At 32.5% G+C, this 18,871-nt stretch overlaps 2 protein-coding genes across 2 annotated transcripts in view; one reads left to right on the top strand and one right to left on the bottom strand.

Moving 5' to 3' along the window:
* The window catches only part of LOC128163488 (uncharacterized), a 31,975-nt gene extending 24,421 nt beyond the window's left edge, over positions 1-7,554 (top strand). The window contains exons 21-25 of the mRNA XM_052827103.1: positions 85-152; positions 1,123-1,343; positions 1,705-1,998; positions 2,684-2,831; positions 7,409-7,554. Coding sequence (XP_052683063.1) covers positions 85-136 — 52 coding nt within the window. The 3' untranslated portion in view covers positions 137-152; positions 1,123-1,343; positions 1,705-1,998; positions 2,684-2,831; positions 7,409-7,554. The remainder of the gene's footprint in view (positions 1-84; positions 153-1,122; positions 1,344-1,704; positions 1,999-2,683; positions 2,832-7,408) is intronic.
* Positions 7,555-10,872: 3,318 nt separating this feature from the next.
* On the bottom strand, positions 10,873-16,060 carry LOC128163487 (interferon alpha-inducible protein 27-like protein 2B). Its single transcript, XM_052827102.1, has 4 exons — positions 15,913-16,060; positions 13,674-13,826; positions 13,111-13,247; positions 10,873-11,658 (listed from the first exon to the last, which is right to left on the bottom strand). Exons 1-4 carry the CDS (start codon positions 15,989-15,991, stop codon positions 11,506-11,508), a joined length of 522 nt encoding a protein of 173 aa, XP_052683062.1. The 5' UTR covers positions 15,992-16,060; the 3' UTR covers positions 10,873-11,505.
* Between the last annotated feature and the right edge of the window lie 2,811 nt (positions 16,061-18,871).

Here is an 18,871-nt window from a genome sequence, read left to right on the forward strand (position 1 = left end):
TTAGATTACTCGTATTGATTTCAATAAAAATGAAGTCCATCCCTCATTTATCAATCATTGTTGCGGTTTTTTTTTCTTTTTCAGCTTGAGAATTTCTATCGCTCAAGAATTGAGAATTTTAAGTCACTTAACATAAAAAATATCACCGTTGAGTAAGTATACATGTATTAACAATAAAAGTTTGATTTAAATATCTGATACGTACAATAACAATATAATATACTATTGATCAGTTGGATATACGTTGGATATATATTAAAGAGGCTGGGTTGTCAACAAACTAATCATCGGATCTGTCGTAAAATATTGATATGATTTCTTTAACTATGATAATTTAAGTGAAGAAAACCTCTTTATATTGTAGATTTCAAATTTGAATATGATATTTTCTTATATCTTTATGCATTGACGCCTTTCTATTAAAGGAGATTAATAAAGTATTATAAAAAAGTATAAAAATGACCATGACCATCATGCACTCTTTATAACTTTTCTGAACGTTCAACCTTCAAGATCATATGATATTTCAAATATGAACTGTTATTATTACTGTTAATGTCTATATTTGTTACCATTATTTCAATATACGTGCTAGGTACTCGTAAATGTTTGAAACTCGGATACATGTAGAATTGTAATACATGTACGTGTATATGAATGTTTATGAGGGATATTTACCTAATCAAATATTAGTAAACATTGGGGTACACCTTGTACAGTTCATTCATTTGATATTAAAAATTGTACATGTATATGAATGTGGGGATATTTACCTAATCAAATATTAGTAAACATTGGGGTACACCTTGTACAGTTCATTCATTTGATATTAAAAATTGTACATGTATATGAATGTGGGGATATTTGCCTAATCAAATATTAGTAAACATTGGGGTACACCTTGTACAGTTCATTCATTTGATATTAAAAATAGTACATGTATATGAATGTGGGGATATTTGCCTAATCAAATATTAGTAAACATTGGGGTACACCTTGTACATGTCATTCATTTGATAATAAAACTAAGTCTTTTGGTTGATTACTTAACATTTAGAGAACATATTATACACATGTAGTAAAAAAAGTCTCAACTATTCAATGTAACTTACATTTGTATAGATCAATGCCTGCCAGACGTAAAAGAAGAACGATCCCCACGAGGAGTGAGCTAGTTATTTACCATGATGTGGTGCTGGGTGGGAACAGTATGTCTAAAAGTACAGCCTCTCTGTTAAAGGCCTGGTCTACATTCTCTACCCAGGGGTCGTCCCTAACCATTGGAGGATCAACAACAACGTTCGCCAAACTCGTTCTCATGTTAAAGGGAGGAACAACAAACAGTAAGACTGAGTTCGTGTTTGTTGTATGTAGTCGTGATTAAGATAATTAATGATATTGTTACTCACTGTCTATGAGATTTTGTCGGGTTGTCAACGTCCAGGAAAGATGAGCCAAAGCAACAACCCGTTAAATGATTTTAAATCGTAGATAGTACACAAACTTGTTTATATATTAAAAATAAAATGCAATGAGGGACACGTTCTGACTGTTATGTTGCCATGACGGTCTTATTTTACCTTCTTATTTTTTGTAACCGGCAGTCACATGACGAGTATCATCCAATTACAGAGCGTCTGTCAGTCAGAGGCAACAGAACTCTTTTTTGTACAAATTAGTATCATTATGATTTATACATTCCAGTTACATTCAGCGGACGTATCAAAGCCTGTGATATTGTGCAATCGTATGTCACATGTAGAGTCGGAGAACAATGTGACGAATCGACTGCCATGTGTGTGTACGTACAGTCAGACAAGTGCTTTTACAAACTGTGAAGGACATGTGATATATGTGAAATCTATTCCATCAAATTTAGTATCTGTAAAATTTCATTTTATCTTTCAGGGCTAAAAAACATATGCGCCCAGGTATGTGCATATTTTTTTTAGTTCGTTGACAGTGTCAAATGCAGCGTTGGCTTTCAACATAAAAGATGTAAGCTTGCATGATGTTTCGATTGAATCATAGCATACCCCTTTTGACATAAAGAGTCAAAGTACATCAAATTATTAGGCGTGGGAGTCAATTATTAGGCGTGGGAGTCAATTATTAGGCGTGGGAGTTGGTAGATGTTGAACATGTATATGAATAAGTTTTTGTGTACTAACATTTAACAAATATGTTAAATGAAACATATTTCTTCTGATGGACGGATGGAGTTCTAAATTTATAAAATGGAAGCAACCTTAATGTTAAATGTTCAACTTTAAGAGGGTTTAATGGTCGTGTCAATTTTTAGAAGGTATTTATCTCATTTAGAAAGAGCTTTGTATATAAAGCATATATGAAAATATTCCAATATAAAAAATATACGCAAGTTTTCTTTACAACATAGTAGTTAATTTAAATCTAAATATCTAAAATTATAAGGAGGATCTGATGGCTATATCTTGTTGACCACCAAGCTTCTTAAAATTTTAATGACCCCTAGGTTCAGAAAAGTGTCAGATTGTTTTCTTAGCTTGAAAATAAATGAAAATACCATCGCATATCATGAGAGATGCCCATTCTCATTAATCCCCCCCCCCCCCCCGCTTTAGAATTTATTTTTTTTTAAAAATGGCAATCCACCACCATCAAAAAAAGTAAATTAATAGACATGTTTATTTTTTCTCACCAGAAAACGACGGTTTGATATTAAGCGTCGCGCTCGGAGTGTCGGCACTTGTGGTTTTGTTGCTGGGCATTATCATTATCGGTCTGTTCTATCTCCGAAAGAAAGAAGAACAACGCAAGAGACGGAAATTTAAACAGGAACCAAAGAAAAGGTTTTTGATATACATGTATTTGATAAATTATCCTGAATCACATATCTTAGCCATCAAGGATATTTTAAAAAATTCAAATCAATATACATTTTTTTTAAATTGTAAAATTATATTGTTGGAATTTTTCAATTAGGTCACCTGAGTCACTCAACCGACTTTATTAACTTAAAGTATATATATAGGTTTCTAGTCCGTCGTCCAACGTTGCGTGTCATCCATCCTTCTTAGTCCTTATTTTGAACAATTTAAACCTTTTCTCTAGTAAGTATTAAGTAGAGTTGGTGTGTAGCCAAAATGTGTATAGGAGGAAGAGATGAGACCTTCTTGATCCTTTTTAGCTCACCGAGACGAAGTCAGGGGGAGCTTATGCTATACCATCGGCGTCGGCGTCGGTGTCGGCGTCGGCGTCCGGACCTGGTTAAAGTTTTTGTTGCAGGTCCTGTATCTAAGCTATTACTTGTCCTATCTTCACCAAACTTGCATGGATGATGCATCTGGACCTACTTATGGACTTGAATGACTTGGATGCTGAATCTGAGTCCTAAATTTCAGATGCTTGAGGAGGTTAAGGTTGTTGGACCAGGTTAAAGTTTTTGTTGCAGGTGCCCTTTGATAGCAATAACTAAGTTACTGCAGGTCCGTACTTCACCAAACTTGCATGAATGGTGTGTCTTATGATACTGATGCACAAGACAGGCTTGAGTGCTGAATCTGAGCTATAGGTTTCGGATGCTGGAGGAGGTTAAGGTTTTTGGAGCTGGTTAAAGTTTTTGTTGCAGGTGCCCTTTGATAGCAATATCTTAGTTACTGCTGGTCCGTACTTCACCAAACTTGCATGGATGGCGTGTCTTATGATACTGATGCACCAGGCAGGCTTGGGTGCTGAATCTGAGCTATAGGTTTCGGATGCTGGAGGAGGTTAAAGTTTTTAGAGCTGGTTAAAGTTTTTGTTGCAGGTGCCCTCTGATGATTATATCTTAGTTACTGCTGGTCCGTACTTCACCAGACTTCCATAGATGGTGTGTCTTTTGATACTGATGCACCAGGCAGGCTTGAATGCTGAATCTGAGCCATACGTTCGGATGCTGAAGGAGGTTCAGGTTTTTAGAGCTGGTTAAAGTTTTTGAAACAGGTGCCCTCTGATGATTATATCTTAGTTATTACTTGTCCTAACTTCACCAGACTTCCATGGATGGTGCGTCTTATGATACTGATGCACCTGGCAGGTTTGAATGCTGAATCTGAGCCATAGGTTTCAGATGCTGGATATGGTTAAGTTTTTTGGAACAGGTCACATGTTTAATAGATAATAGTACTTTTTCAAACTTGCATAGTTGATTAAACTGTAGTATGAATGAATCACAGAGGAAGCTTCAGATGCAGAGCTTGATCTCCAATATCAAGGATGCTAAAAAATATTTCTTAGTTATTACAGGTCCTAACTTCACCAAACTTGAATGGATGGTGTGTCTTGTGATACAGATCCACCTGACAGGCATGATTGTTGAATCTGAGCCATAGGTTGCAGATGCTGGAGCAGGTTAAGGTTTTAATTTCTAGTGCCCTCTGATGATGATATCTTAGTTATTACTGATCTGAACTTCACCAAACTTGCATGGAGATGCGTCTTATGTTTACTGATGCACCTGACACGCTTGAATGCTGAATCTGAGCCATAGGTTTCGGATGCTGGATGAGGTTTAGTTTTTTTGGAACAGGTCACATGTTTTATAGATGATAGCTTACATAGTTGATTTAACTATATTATTAATGAAACGCAGAGGTTGCTTCAGATGCAGAGCCTGATCTCCATTATCAAGGATGCTAAAGAAATCTCCTACCTCACTCAAACCTGCTCGATAGATAGATGTGTTTGTTGATAAATGATATAACATGATTCCTATGATATAGTATTGTATGGTATGAAACGATATTGTTTAATATGATACAATATAATATCATATCTAATATTATAAAAAGTTATATGATACGATATGATATTGTATAATTTTTTTTGATATTTTATGTTATGATATTGTATCATGATATCGTTATGTATAGTATTGTATATTATGATACAATATTGTATAATATTATATTGTATTATTAATTTATTTTCTAATCACATGAAACTAATATGTTTTACGGTGCGACCGTTGGGGCGAGCGCAGCATTTGATCAAATAATGAATTATGATACATCGATAAAAATAAAAGTATCATCATAACGTAAATGAATTTGAATGCAAAATAAAATATAAACATGCCTATTTTTTCTTGTAAATTTTCATAATTCATAATTCATAAGATTGTTTATTTATTTAAATAGAATCTATCTCAGTTTTTACAATGTTGTTGAATAATAACGATTTTAACATAATGTTTATTGCAGTTTATTTCCTCTTTTCTTGCAGCAGACATTTTTCTTAAACTTACATATAAAAAATTGACTTATCATAGAGCCCCCCCCCCTCGTTTTAAAAAAAATATAATTTACGTATTAATAAAAATAATTGCTGATCATATAAGAAAATCGGTTTTGGACCCCCCCCCCCCCCCCCGAGGATGTAATAAATGTGAAAATAAAGATACCATTGAGCAGTTAAAGAGCTAAATGCATACTACGCACTCACCATTCCTCACCCGGATTAGAATTTCATTTTACTTGTAAATATTTTTTGAATGATGCTGCCGCACCCCTTTTATAAAACGTTCCTGGAAATTAATTACTGTAAATATATAGTGAATAAAATAAATGTGAGCATTCATCCAAATGAGAGCAAGTTACAACTGTTTCCTATTAAAAAAAAAAAAAGATGTCCCAATTCTTTAGCTTTGCAAGATTTTGAGAAGATTTTGGTATTTATATTCCAGCAGATTTACAATAACTACTTATAGTAATTTCCCCTTATTGTGACATCAAAGTTGACGTCGGTCAAGTGTCATCTGTCTCTTTGAAAAACCCTGGAAAAAAAACTAAGTGAAATATACTGTTTTGTTTACTTAAAAAGCATGATATTAATGAAATTACACAATTTATCTGTTTCTCAAAAGTTTTACGTTGATTCTCGCGAGAAGGAATCAAGTCTAGTGAGATCGTCCGACATTGATAAATTGCATTGTGGGTCGAAATTTACTGACTCCGAAAAATTCTGTGGGATCAATGTGCAAGAAATCCATTGTGACGTCACTCGAAGGAACGACAACTCTGTTAGTCTTATGTAATGGAATTATTTTATTTACAATGCATGATGTGCATAGTCTTTTATCTTGTTCTCGTGAGAGTGTGAAATGGGAAACCATATTCACAGGGAATTACTGGGACGATTAAAACAAGGCATTACTGGTCCGATTTACTGACGCCAAAAAAATCCGTTGAATGATTGTGCAACTAGTCCGAATTTTCTATTCACACACGCCTTGCCGGTAGAGCGCGCTTCGCGCCGGCGCGCACGCTATTACATCAGATATTGCAAAATATAATATTGTATATTGATACTATATTGTATATGCTATAATATTGTATCATACGATTTTGCATAATATGATATTAGTTTCTGTGATAGAGAATTATATCACATGAAATTGTATAATATGATACTGTTATATTATATAATATCATATCATACGATATTGTATAATATGATATTGGTTAATAATTTGATATTTATCACATCACATGAAATTGTATTGTATGATATTGTAAAATATATTATTGTAACATATGATACCATATGTATAATATCATATTGTATTATATAATGTTTTACTTTATCACATAAAATTGTATCATTTGATATGATACAATGTTGTATCAAATTATATTGTATCATATGATACAATATCATATTATATATCAAAAATGATACAGTATCATACAATATCATACTATATTATGCAATATAATATCATATGTTTCAATGTTGTGATGTATTATGTAATATGATATTGTAATATAATACTATATTCTATTGTTTTATATATTATGATATTGTATTATTTGATCAAATACAATAACGTATAACACAATACAATGTCATATCATACGTTACAATATCATATCTCATCATTGTTTATTATGGTTTTTTATTGTTTTATATGATATGTTGTAAATATGATAGGATGCAATATTTAATTTAAGTTTATATTATTGTATTGATTAACATATAAATATGATTATTATACAATTTTTTAACAGATGATATACGATATTGTGTCAAAACAGAATCCATGAATATCCAAGATCATAAAGTATGATTTTCATTTAATATGATAAAGGGGGTCTCATAAAGGTGAAATCTCATAAGGGTGATGTCCCGTCTCGGTGAGCTTTGTAATCTGTGATTACCTATGTTTATACATATGTATGTAAATACCAGTTTGCTTTGTAAGAATCGGGACCAATTTATTATCATTCTGCCATGCAGTGCACGTATTTGAAAATAACAGTTCATTGTCTTAAGAGCATTTTATTTCATTGTGGTAGAGAAAGAGACTCAGGTGACCATCACGGCCAAGGGGTCAGCTGTTATATTTGATAAGTTCCTGTGTGTCTATATACATTCCATTTTCTTCTAGGTTTGAAACACCAATAGCCACAATAAGATCTCCATCGCAAACGATTTACAGGCCTTACAACAACTGGCACTGTGATAGGGAGAGATGTAAATGACCATACTAGTATCTCTCAAGCTTTGTTATTTGTGTACAGTCAAAATAAAGCTATCGAGAAAAAAAACCTAGTGTTTTGTGTTATAAATTCATGTATCATGACAAGCAGTTATTGCTCTACATGTGTCATGAATCGAAGCTAAGATAGCCAATATAAATCAAACAGTTCTTTGAGGGGTGTTCGATCGGCTATGATACATGTATGAAAGACGAAAGAAAACTTGTGAAGGTTTTACCACTTTATTTTCTTTTAAAACAAAAATAATACTCAGTATTTTGTAACAATGAATTAATGAAAAATAGTTACATCAATTAGATGCAGAGAGTACAAATAATGTAAAGTATGGAATTGCCATTTCTTTGATAGAATGACTAGTATCGATTTTTCCTCGGTCGATCAAAGTTTTGATCAATCGGTAAATGGGGCGTGTGAATTTCAGTCCTGTCAGGTTTCGAGAGTCTAAGAGCTATGAATTGCAATCGATGTATCTTGTATCTTGCTTATAAATGAATTATGACAAAACATCAAAAACTCATATCAGCAATTCTAAATATTTACATGGAAAAATAAAATTTATGATTTTGAGCTTAAATCGTGTCTAAGTCCCTTTATATCAATTCGGTTGAAATGAATAAATTTACATTTATTTTGTAGAATTTGATATTTGAACATCATATTGACATCGTGCGGAGCATAAAGGGGTTTGTGATAATAATCTTTAAGCAAAAGGCAATTCAAACACTCAATGAGATACTCAACAAAACGGCCATTTGTTCTAGCTATTGGATGAAACATTTATATGAAATGTTTTTTGGTCATTCATATAATTATATTTAGTTAAGAAAAAATTAGACAATTTACGGTTTAGGATTTCAATAAACTACATGTACCTTTACATACATGACTGTCAATTTCATGTTCATGTAAGGGCACTCCAGGCAGGTGTTCACATATTTAACATTTTGCTTTTTAGTACATCATTACATTTTTTCATGGTAATTCTAAATGCTAAATGAATAGAATAATTCATGTATGCGTGAATAATTCAGATATCAATTGTAAAATCAACAGCGAATCGACCCCCTCCCCCTCCCAGCATAATTATTGCTTTCTATTCAGAGAGTTGCTAATAAGACAAAGATAATCAAGAGATCCAGCTAAACGATGCTTCAAATACATCGCTATCAAACTCTAACTGAATACTTGTAAGTTACTGTATATGTTAATTTTCTGGCACAATTCACATTCTTTTCCTGATTATAATGTTGGGTTTACATGCATGTTATAACTAATTTTGACTGATACGTGTACATGTGTGTTTGCATGTTTGTGAGGCTGTTTGCGCAGATTATGAATGGTTTATTTTTCATTTCAACACCCTTTCCTATGTGATTTTCTGCTAATAAAAATAAACTCAAACAGTTAAATGTAACTAATAGATTTAGTCATGTATCTTAATATAAGAAGTTGAAAAACATTCTAGGTCAATAAGTAATCGGAGAATTAATTTGAAAGGCCTGTGGCAAAATGAAATGCCATTTGTGGTGTAATGAAGACAAAGAACATTGTAGGAAAAATACTTGTATATTACAACCCGCCATTACTCTGCTGATACTCCAGAGTAAAGCGTACATGTAGACAGTAGACTTAGTACTAATAAGTTTCTTAAAATTAAACATTTTAATGTTTACTCATTTACTTTAGAAGTTATTAATTTAATATAAAAACCAAGCGTATATTTGTTTTTACGGTATTTCAACTCAATATACATGTATTTAATTACACTTCATCACATTATATATATATATATATATATATATATATATATATATATATATATATATATATATATATATATATATATATTTATATATATATATATATATATATATATATATATATACATATATATATATATATATATATATATATAATATTAATCACTGTACATTTTATAACAAACATTTTCTATAATTTTTACAAACTCGGATTCTTTTTAAATTTAAAATTATCTTATAAAAAAGTACATGCATAACTTTTGTATCAATTTATGTTATAAATGCCGAAATAGATAATTAATTTCTCATTTATCAGTGATATTTTTTTACTTTTATATGTGAAATATGTAAAAAATAGAAATTTCATGTTTGTTTCAATAAAACTCGAGTTAAAAACTTCATGTGAAATAGTAAAAACTGCTTTCCACTGTTATAGGATACAGGTAAGGTACATCATAATTATTTATGCTTGCCGTTTCAGATTTATGCATAATTCTGCAACACCGAGATAATATTATAACGAAGTGTCAAGACCTTCATCAATTTATTGAAATTTGAAAATACATTTGTTCAAAATTCAACACCAAAGTTTATTTTTTTAAACTAGTTTCAATATATTAAATTTTTTTTTTTTAATTTGGAGGCATGATATATTTACTTCTAAATGTACAAAGATCATTAAACAAAAAAATGCTTTCTTCGGTAATTCATATGTTTATATATTATATTTTAATCTTTCTTTTAACAATTAATGAATTGTTCGTAAAACGTAAGTAAAGCTAGCTAAATTATTATGTACTCCAGTGCATTAAATAAAGAAGCTAGCAAAGTCTTCTGTAAATGGAAATCGGAGTCTGACATCATCGTGATTATTTCGTGCTCTCCGTGATTTTTCTTAGGTCGCTGTTGGTTTCGACCAATCGATATACTGGGCAGGATTTCAGTCCTGTCAATTTCTACAGAGCTGTACATTGCAATCAGTTTCCGTTAGAAATGGAGGGAATCATTTTTGGTGGATGTAAATATAATTATATGTTTACAGTGATTTCATTTTAATTTTGCTCACATTGTAATATATTAAGGTATCTCAAAACACCATCATTTTATTTAGTAGACATTCACAATGGAATAAAAAGCGTTTTCATTTTCAAAATATTATTTTCATTAAATCAGACTTTTTTGTCCACTCACTCATATTGCTTTCTTGATCCGCTCACTCAGATCCTGCATTCATCCACTCATTTAAATTGTTACTTTTGTAATAAAATATTTTGATTTTAATCATAATGTTTGACAAGTTATAGCTTTTCCAAAAAGCTCGCCTGACTTAACAAAATTATTTCATGGAAGTATGCATGTATCAATTAGACTTCATATCATGAGGTCAGGCAATTAAGGAAGTACTCCTGATAAACTCCTCTTTTCCTGGCAAACCTTCATAACGGTGAAAAATCTTAGAGTGTATCGGAAGTTTTGCTTTGGTAAGGTTAGGAGGATTTTATTTTGACTATGGCAATATGTTTTTAATTACCGTGGCGTAAAAAAATACATTGGCACCTGTACACCGTAAAAAAGCCTAAAGTAGAACAATGTATAATTGTAGAATCTTTTTATTAGAATGTCAAAAAAGTAAAATTAAGAATACGAACGAAACCAAGAGCAATAAATTCGTGAGTGTCTTTATAAAGATTTAATGAATTCGCTAAAGGTCAAGATCTAGTAAATGTAAGTTGCCTACAGGTTTATGTCATTCAAGGTAGAAAATCTTTTAATGATGCTTCATAATAATAGCTTTGTTTCATAGTTTATACTGGGACTTAAATGTTTGGTAAACACAATGAAAAATCATGTTTTAAACAAGCATTTTATATGAATTATAAAGGAAAAAAGTAACAAATCTTGGAGTTTTGTCTATTTTTGACAAATGAAATATATCTAGAAAGCCTACAGTCTCTCCAAAAACGACATTAAACAAGCTTTTGACCTCCCCTTTAAAATGATGTCAAATTGAATATAGGTACCGGGATTACTTTTCCCATGATTTAACATAAAATGCCAAGAAATTGTTTAATTTTCTTCATAATTCCTTTAAAGCCGTAAAGTATGGGGAAAAGACTCTTCAAATCAATTATTACGTCATAATGGTTCTAGCACCAAAAAGACACTCTGGAATCATTTACTAGATCTTGACCTTAAGCTTTCACAGCAAACACGCCATAATCCAGCTATTCTTCTTCACAATTGGAGAACGCAGAGGACGTCGCATAGGTTATCGCCCCTGTCAATGTCGCCACTGCCCCTTTAGTGGTAGCAGCCGTCCCAACAACACCAGCACTCTGTGCTAAAGCAAACCAGCTACCCGCCGCTGTAAACGGGGCCTGACAATAAAAAATTTATTCTAGATACATGTACAATAAGACAGAACACACTACAGCAGTAGGATAAGGAACCGGAACTTTGGTTTCAACAATTCTCCATATTCCACATAATCTGTCATGTATCTTATCCCAACACGAAAGTGTGCCGGTCACTATACACTCAACAAAACTTTTAAGTGTTCACCCTAATAAATAGAATGATTTCGAAAATACAAAATTTTTCATCATTTCATAACTGATATGTCTTCTACTTATTAGCACAGATAAAATAAAATAAAACAGATAGAATTCATTTACCCGTGACGAAACGTCAAAACATAACATTGGTATTTTTCCGCGCATGCTTAATTTGATTGTCATTATTTTGCAATTGATTTTAGTCTTTGTTGATAGTTTAAAAATGATTACTGCAAACACAGCCTGACCCGTTGGATTATTGGTGTCTGCATTGTTTCCACAACAGATCGTATTGACTTTCAATCTGCTGTTTGTTTTGACCTCAACATTGTTTTAATATTAAGCAATCTGAAGGAAACTTTATTTTTATAAAATGTGTCTATTTCGTAAGTGTAATATCATTTTCATCGGCAACTTAAAACAATCCAAAAGCTCTGAGCTAAATTCTATCAAACCGGAAGTGTTAGTGATGTTTAGCAAAGATCATTATCTCGAGTCGCAAACTGATATCAAGGTCACAGCATCGTTCTTAACAATTTGAAAGTTAAGTGGAAATCAGTCACCCTGACGACAAGACAGATGAATATGCTTGTTTCATATTCCAAATACATTATACTGGGTGGACACTTATACCGGATAGACACTTAGAAGTATTGTTGATTTTACACAATAAAATTAATTTAATTCTGTCCCAAGATATTCTCGATTCACATTTTGATTCATATCATAATATTCATACGTTAAGGTTTAAGCGATGATAATCTAATAGAATTAAAAATTTCTATTTCTAATTTTTGAAACGCCCCCTCTAACTTATCAGGTTTCAAAACAATTTGTGATGTCTGGGGGAATTTTGTATTGCAACAGATAACTTTGAAAAATTGTACGAGATATTCCGAGTGACTTCCCAACGGAGAATGTGTCAACATTCCCCATCATAAACCTCCGCAAGAAATAAGTTTTCCTTCATTTGATATGTGAAAAATGATGTGTGAATGAATTTATCTTTGACATTTTCCCTTTCATCTATAATTTTTTGCACCTCTTACACATGTATGTGATTTTTTATTTAAAAAGATCATCCAAATGTGCTGCCTAAATTAGATAGATTAATTATAAATAAATTATTATATATGCCTTGAAGAAAAAGCAAATATTTTATATTATCTTAATCCTTACTCTTCAATTTATTATACTCTTAAATAGTAATTATTAAAATTAAACCTTAATGACACATACCATATCATGCGGTCAAAACGACATAATGATTGTTACCTGTAGCATAGCAGCTATGGACCCAGCTGCTACCCCTGCTGCTGTAAACCCAGCTCCCGCTAAAACAGCGGGGACAGCTAGGACAGCCGCTACTCCAGTTCCCACTGCTACTACAGTCTTCCCAGACACAAGAGACTCTAGATTTGTTTCATTTCAAAAATTATTGATATATAAAAGATATATATGTAAATGCAACATAAAACAATGCAAATGCATTCACTTAGTCATATGAATTAGCTATTATAATAATAATAATTTTATGTGGTATTTTTCATGACAAATACTAGACTAAGTATTGTTATATATTGTTGAACATATCTGAAATGAATATACACGTAATAGAATTTTTATTATAATGTAGATCTAATATCTGAAATGAATATACACGTAATAGAATTTTTATTGTAATGTAGATCTATTAATATCGATTGATTCGATTTTTGTTTTCATTTTTTTTTTGGGGGGGGGGGGGGGGGTATTTTACTTGTTTCTGTTTTTTCGTGTGTGTTATTTGAAATAATATTTTTTTTTTGGGGGGGGGGGTTGACTCGCTCATGTCTTACTTCTTTCACAAGTAGGGACATCGTGGTTCCATTTCCTTTCGTTGTGTGAGTATCGTAGTACATGACAGCCTGAGGGTTCGTATCCGTCATCACACTTCAAAATACAGCGCCCGTCGTTGTTATGTTCCACCCAGAAACCATAACTGCTGGCTCCTTTCAAAATAAACATACATGTATTGTTATTTATATAAGCACATGTCAAGTGCTTGAGGACGGGATCGACCTCCCCCCCCCCTCCCCCCTTCCTTTCTTCAATCACACACTTTTTTTTCATTAAATGTTCCTTTTATGACAAATTTCGAATCTAATTTATTAAAAAAATAACAAATATTTTGATATAAAATTAAGTAGACTCTCTCTCTGTATATACACTGTAACAAATACTACATATATTCATACATACGTATATGTATCATATATAAAGCGGGTCCAATTTAAAAAAAAAAAAATTGGGGTAATATATTGTGCTACGAATGTATAAATTTGATCAAAAATATGTCATAAAAAGATAATTTTAATAAAAAAAGAGAAAAGATTCAGGGGTTTATACGTAGGGGTGGGGCTGGGGGTGGTCGGCCCTGTCCTAAATAACCTATGGTTTTAACGAGTGCAACAACGTACGCATATGTAAAGTTTTTAAATATAAATTCAGGACTAGCCTCTTATTATATCACCACTGCGAATGTGTTCGGAATGTTTTCTTTATCGTTGCTAAGCATCTAATAAATCCAGAGGTGCTCGAATGAAAGTTCACGAGACTTCACCGAGATTTGTTCAGTTCCTGTGAAATTTCGAGCGGAAATATAAGTGTTCGGATAATATTCTCAAAATACGTAAGTACTGGTCGATTTTCATATCATATTCTAATTTGATTTATGTTAAAACATTAACATATTGTCTTATTTCACCATATATCGTTTTTTTTTAAATTAAACGATGATATTCAGAACACAGTTATCGTCCGTGTTCAACCACGTGTAGAGTGGTTGATAATATAACAATTGGGTTGCTTAATAAAATCGTAGCAATGTTTGATGCTTGTGGTGTGCAATACCATGTTTTTAAACAATTAATGGGTCAAGTTTTGGAGGAGAGACCAGACACGGGGCAAACTTTATCTTTAGACGAGAACAAATACGTATATTTACTCTCTCTCTCTCTCTCTCTCTCTCTCTCTCTCTCTCTCTCTCTCTCTCTCTCTCTCTCTCTCTCTCTCTCTTTATTTTAATTACGTGTAGCAAGATTGAAAAATACAATAAATATTTAAACTTGCAGTCACGCAAAAATGAAATGAAATAATCATTAGCAAAATGAAATGAAATAGTCTTTAGCAACCGTTTAAACTTTTTTTGATAATCTTTATTTATTAAACTGAACCTTTTTACTGTACATGTACGAATTTGTATTATCTCCTCACACTAAACACACTGCCAGATTCTTAAATAGATAATATTGGCACTACGACGGCTCCATACTTCGCATGCTAGCAATACTTATTATTAAACATACTTTATACTGAACACTTAAAATTCATGTCATTTTGCTATCGATCTGAAAGATATCATATCATTCCAAACTTGAAGTGCTTTGTGTATTGTCGTTTTAAAAAATAAGCCCATATGCTTGTGACAAGTATATATAATTAAAGGTTTTGTTTTAAGTATCGTTTTAAAGAATTACAATTTAAATGATGAAATTTTCTCTTTAGAGGTGAAATTTGCTGTAATGTGATACATGTATTTTAATTGCCATTACATCAGACAAATGAAGGAGACATTTTTGCGCATGTGCAAAACGCGTTTCCAAAGCCCCTTGAAACACAAATTACTTTGTAGACGTAGATCCTGGAACTAGACAAAAAAAAAAGTTTTGTTTTTTATGACACGGACCTGCAGAAGTTGTGAAAAATCCTCAAGTTCTTATTTTTAAAAACCCAAATATGCAACATTCCTGACGTATGATGCAATCAATATCATCGATTACAATTTTGGAGAACACGATTTATCATTGTTTCAATAGGGATAGAAGGAATTAGATTGACAGACATTGGGTAGAAGGCACCTAAATAACAATCAAATATCTCTATTACCCCCCCCCCCTCTATTTCTCCGGGTATACACTAATAATAAGGGACAAATTTAATCGAAAGTGGAATTTAGAAAGCATTGCACATGCAATGTGATTAAACATCGTCTTGATATGCGTAAGCTTTTATCATGCATTTTAATAGAAAACTTACTTGGACATTCGGAATCAACGAATGAAACCAGTCCCACACACAGACAGACCAACAACACACCGTTCACTGCTGACGCCATGTTACAATGGCCACTGCTATCTTGGTTCCGTCAAATCAATTACTTATACGTCGTGCTTGACTGGTTTCTAAGGAAGCGTACTGATCTGTAGATTTACACTTTGATCGGTTGTTGTATGCAATTTACTCTACAGTTTATGATCAGTTCTATAACCAAAGACATTTAAAAGCCATGCCAGAATAATTTACATATGTACCGAGATTTCGTTCTGTAAGGTTTCTGAGTCCGATATGGGATTCGGCTGCGCTGTCTAAGCTAATCAAAAAGTGAATTAAATAAACAATTTCCTCAATCACCGATTTTAATTAGTATTACGCACAATAGTTATCCCCCGTTTCTCTGTAGCACACGCACTAGCGTGTGCGCTGCTCTGAGACAGGCGCACGCGGCGTTCCAGTAATGTAGTGGACCACGATCAAGAAGCCAATCTGTATACTGTATACAGGGAAATATTTGCCCCATTTTCGCCCCGTTCGCTATCGTTGTCAGTGTGCGGATTTTAGACTGGGCAAATCCAATGTCTCGAATCAAATTATAGTAAACACAAATGTGTCTAGATGAATTTAAGACAGTGCGAAGGGCGAATTTAAAACAGGGCAAAACTGTTTGAAAGTATAGAAGGGCGAAAATTACACGGGACGAAAAAAACGGTATACAGTAATTATATATATTTATTTAGTTATAAACGACAGTATTGAAGGCCTTTTTCAGGCACGTAAAATCACAGACAAGGAGAGCTTACAAACCTTAATTTTTGTTCTGACTTCCAATGTCGACTCTTTTGCCATCATACACAAACTCTTTGATCATTCCGGTTGTCTTAGCTTATATACCCTTCAGCTATCACGTGACCTTCCAAGAATAAAATGAGATGGTGTATGTGAAACCGGAAATCAGCACAATGCTACTACAGAGAACCGAAGAAATATGTTCGCTTTTGATTATAACTTCGTTGCAGGTTTTTAACAAGTTGACATAATGATATAAACTGTACATGTTTATATGATATGCCGTACATGATTTGCAATATTTTATTTTAGAACCGCTCCATTAGTGACCCAAATTTTCGTTTACGAAATATCATCCATATACTAGTAAGCATCTTGTTCCACTAGTTAGGCCCATTGCCAGTTACATCTGACACATTTTTCTACTGGAATGTTAGATCAACATATTTCTCAACTGTTTGAAAATTCTAGATAATGAAATTGTCAAGTTGGACCAATTATTTAATATCACGAGTCAATAACTATTTGCAGTTGGCTGTTTTAAATTAGACAGTAGTAGTCACAAAGTATCTTCATTTACATCACTATTTTGATCCGCTCACTTAAATTGCAGTATTGGTCCGCTTACTTGAATCGCCACATTAATTAACCTTAATCCAGTTACTTAAATTAGATTGCTATCTTAAACAGGCCACCTAAATTGCTCTTTTGATCTGCTCGCTTTTCCACTCATTTAGATCGCTCCACTCACTTTGATTTCTATCCTGATCCGCTCACTTAGATCCCCATTTTAAACCGCTTACTTAAGTCGCTTCCTTCCACATAAGTTGGTGGAATTTCAACGTTTTTAATTTTTGTCATGTAGATGTGCAAAATCTTTATGATTATTATAATCATAGATATGCTGTTAAATAAATCCAAAGAATGTATTACTTCTTTGATGTTTGAGAACAGAAATTGTGTCAAAGAAGTCATAATTCCAGAAATTAGGTTAGGGGTGATTTGATTTCTATTTTACATGAAGTAAATATATCTCCATTGAATACCAACATGGTTGCTATGTATTCATTTTTTTAAATATGTTATAAAGCACATGTTAACTTTGATGTATAAATCTTCAAAGAAAATCAACAGTGTAGTTTTGATGTGTAACCTTCTTTTAAAGTTTAGAGTCTGCAACTCTTCATTTGAAATATTAATGTTATTATTTTTTTCATATCATATCAGCTTGTTAAAAGGTCAATCCTATTACCATTTTATATTTGTTTCCATTTTTAAAATCATTGAATAACAATCAAAAATAAATTTCATGAGATTAGTTTTCTAATTTCAGAAAATTGAAATTAACATAAAAGTTGATAATGCCAGAAAAGGTGGTTTATGTATATCAAATTATCTCCTTTGAAGGCATGACAGTGGCCACGAAAATAATATATGTTACAGAAGACATCTAAATATTGACGTATTAAAAATATCCGTGACATAAAATTTTACACCTCACCATCATGTTCCCCCTAATTGTAGAAGCATCTGAAAAAAAATTAATATATAGATGTCGGCTGTACACTGTAGAAAGCCTATGAAGAACCCTCTAATCATTTCCAATAGAACATTTCTCAGTACGTCAAATGACCAAAAAAGAAGAGTAACATATAAACTAATCCAAAAGCCACGAGTCTCTGAGTAAAGAATTTAATGAAAATGCTTATTACTAAGCTTTTATTGTCAAACAAAACCAGCTACTCTTCTTCACAAATTGAGAACCCAGTACCCATCACATCAACACTCCATGGTAATGGAAACCAGCTACTCGGTGCAAACGCGATCTGAAAATAAAGATGGGTGTGTTATTAAACAAATGTCCTCGGAGAATTTTGATAATACACTGGCCAGACAAGATATCAAACCACCAACTACTAGTATATGAACAAATAGCAACAACAACCCAAATATCAGAACTGCGTTCGCCTGGGCCCCTGAAGGAAAAAGAAGGCGAGGAAGGCCAAGGAACACCTAGAGTCTCTCATCATAAACCTCCACAAGAAATGTTTTCCTTCATTTGAATTTTTCCGAGTGAAAAATGATAATGTGTGAATGAAATTATCTTTGAAATTTTCCCTTTCATCTATAATTTTTGTTGCACCAATGTGGT

The sequence above is a fragment of the Crassostrea angulata genome, chromosome 9 (genome assembly GCF_025612915.1).
Source record: "Crassostrea angulata isolate pt1a10 chromosome 9, ASM2561291v2, whole genome shotgun sequence".
Lineage (NCBI taxonomy): Eukaryota > Metazoa > Mollusca > Bivalvia > Ostreida > Ostreidae > Magallana > Magallana angulata.